A 2,421-nucleotide genomic window follows, 5' to 3' on the forward strand; every position below is an offset into this window, starting at 1 on the left:
GGAAGCTGTTCTTGGGTGGAATTCTTGCCTTTGGTCTAGGCTTTTCTGAGTTCCTTTTGGTTTCCAGAACATCTAGCCTCACTCTTTCCACTGCTGGCATTTTTAAGGTAAGGCATGGTTCCTGTGCTAATATTAGAAGGCAAGAACCCAGTCATCCCTAATTGGCCTCGCGTGGTGGGAACTGCCTTAGAGCCTTAGAAATCATCTCCTGGTTTTTTTGCTCTCCTCGCACAGGAGCTTAATGCTTTGCCTTGCAGTCTCTGTAGTGAAGTCCCTTGGCCCCTGATAGCAAGGGGTAGAGACTGGTGGCTATTCTATAAAAAATATCATTAAGGTCCAAAGTCTGGTGGTATCTGGGATAGACTAAAACATGTGGGTCTCATGAGCAAGGGATGGGGAGGGAGGGAGGGAGAAGGGGTAAGAAGGGCATGCTCTTGCGTCAGATCTGGGTATGAACAGGCCACTGGTTTTAGCTATGTCTTTAACCTAGTTTGGCACATCCTCCCCTCCTCTGAGGAATCCACACACATACTTTGAGTTTTGAACAGTGACTTGTGAAATTTGTCTGATCTGGAAGTTACAGGGTTCCCATGTAGCCAAGTTGCGCAGTCAGAGGCCTGAAAATCCCACATCCCAGTTTAACAGGTCATTCTGTTTCTAGAAACTGATTTTAGAACTTTCTGCACATGGAAGAATGTGCTGATGGAAATTAGCAGCCTGCCATCATGATCTGGGCTTGAGCTGTAAAACATCTCTTGCATATCTCCTCAGGTTCTGCCACTTGTCATGTTTTTTGTGTTTCCACAGGAAATCTGCATTTTATTCCTTGCCACATGTTTGCTGGGAGACCGCCTCAGTCTCCTGAACTGGTTGGGCTTTGCTGTCTGTCTGTCAGGAATCTCCCTTCATGTCATTCTCAAAGCCATGAATTCCAAAGGTAATTCTGTTTTAAGTCCTGTCCTGTTTTTCTGTGAGCAGTCTGGTAGCTTCACTAGGAGTTGTATCTAGTTCCAGCTCCTTGACAGTGCCAGGTTTGATGGGTCCTCTGGTGAGTTTGTCACTAAATGGGCTATCTGCATGCAGGTGAAAAATCACTGAAGCTGCACAAAGAGGCCAGCTCTGATCCTGACCTGGAGCTGCTGCTGCGCCCCACTGAACATGGTGAGGAGAAGGAAGAGGTTCTTGAAACCCCACAGCAACACTGACTGAACATGAAGCACAAAGCCCTCTGCTCTTGCCAAACCGACTGACAGCGGTCTAGGAGGAAGGTGCAAGAGTCTCTGTCTGTGACCACCCAAAAGAGCCAGGGCCTGATGAGAGGGTCCTGCTGCTCTGCTACAGTGTGGATATGTAGACGCTGCACAAGAAATGGGCAAAATGCCTTTCACAGAGAGTGAACTTGGAAGATGAGTGAGTCCTGGTTCAGTGGAAGTACAACAGTGCGGTGAGACTGGGAAAAAGCTATAGGAAGCTTATTGGGGAATCCCTGAAGGCTGTATGTTGAGAGTGTAGATCATGAGCTGTAGGATGCACATGGACATGTCTGGACTGCAGGCTGAGTGGTTCAGGATGATTCGAGTGTCGCTTGAGCTTTGGCTTCAAAAGAGAAGGTAAATAAACCCTCCCATACTTTCTTTATGGTTTTGCTAAGTAGGACCTTTCATCTTAGTGGGAGCAGATGAGTGTATAAATCTGTAGACTTGTCCTAGTGAGAAGGAGCCTTTGTGCCTGGTGACCTCCAGGTTTTGTGTGCACAGTATGAAGAGAATTAAATGCTGGTATTTGGGACCAATTGAGCCTGGCCAAATAGTGTTGGTTGGAGGAAGGACAGAGATGTATGAGGACTTCTAGCTATACAGGCTATGGGGAGATAGAACAGTATCACAGGAGATCTAGCTTAAGCAGTAAGCTTGTCTAAAAGTATGTGGGTGTTTGAGGGAGGATTTTCTTGTTTTTTAAATAAACTGTTTTTCTGATTCCCTTTTGTCTGCACGTTATGCACATACGCTTCAGCAGCAGACGTCATTTGCCTTCTGAACTCCTTTTTCTTTTAGACCCGCACCGACCTTGCATGCCCAATTATTTTTGAAGCCCGGCATGCAAAATACTTGCCCATGAACAGGATTTTTGATCTCTAGGACTACGGGGATCTTTCTGCAACTGTCATGTTTGTGCAAGCCAAGAGAGCTTTCTGACTGGTCTGCCTTCATGCATGAACAAGATGCTGCATCCTAAGAAGACTTTTAGTGTTGTGGGTTTTTGTAGGAGTCCATTAGATTGGAACACTTAGTGCTGCAGCCTTGTCCAGGAAAGGAAAATGGTGCAGGATTTAAAATTCTTTTTCTTTCCTGCTAAACCACAAGTGCTCTTGGGCAGGTGGCCATTTTTTTTGCATGGCCACCTCCTTGACAGTTTTGTTTG

The 2,421-nt window shown here is 46.1% G+C and overlaps 1 protein-coding gene across 1 annotated transcript in view; it reads left to right on the forward strand.

The window, feature by feature from the left end:
* SLC35C2 (solute carrier family 35 (GDP-fucose transporter), member C2) overlaps window positions 1-1,205 on the forward strand; it is a 2,614-nt gene extending 1,409 nt beyond the window's left edge. Inside the window, 3 exon segments of the mRNA XM_010020089.1 lie at window positions 1-107; window positions 808-937; window positions 1,084-1,205. The exon segment at window positions 1-107 is cut by the window's left edge and continues 31 nt beyond it. Of these exon segments, the coding sequence (XP_010018391.1) occupies window positions 1-107; window positions 808-937; window positions 1,084-1,205 (359 nt within the window).
* Window positions 1,206-2,421: the final 1,216 nt, after the last annotated feature.

The sequence above is a fragment of the Nestor notabilis genome, unplaced genomic scaffold (assembly GCF_000696875.1).
Source record: "Nestor notabilis isolate BGI_N333 unplaced genomic scaffold, ASM69687v1 scaffold18038, whole genome shotgun sequence".
In the NCBI taxonomy this organism is placed as follows: Eukaryota; Metazoa; Chordata; class Aves; order Psittaciformes; family Psittacidae; genus Nestor; species Nestor notabilis.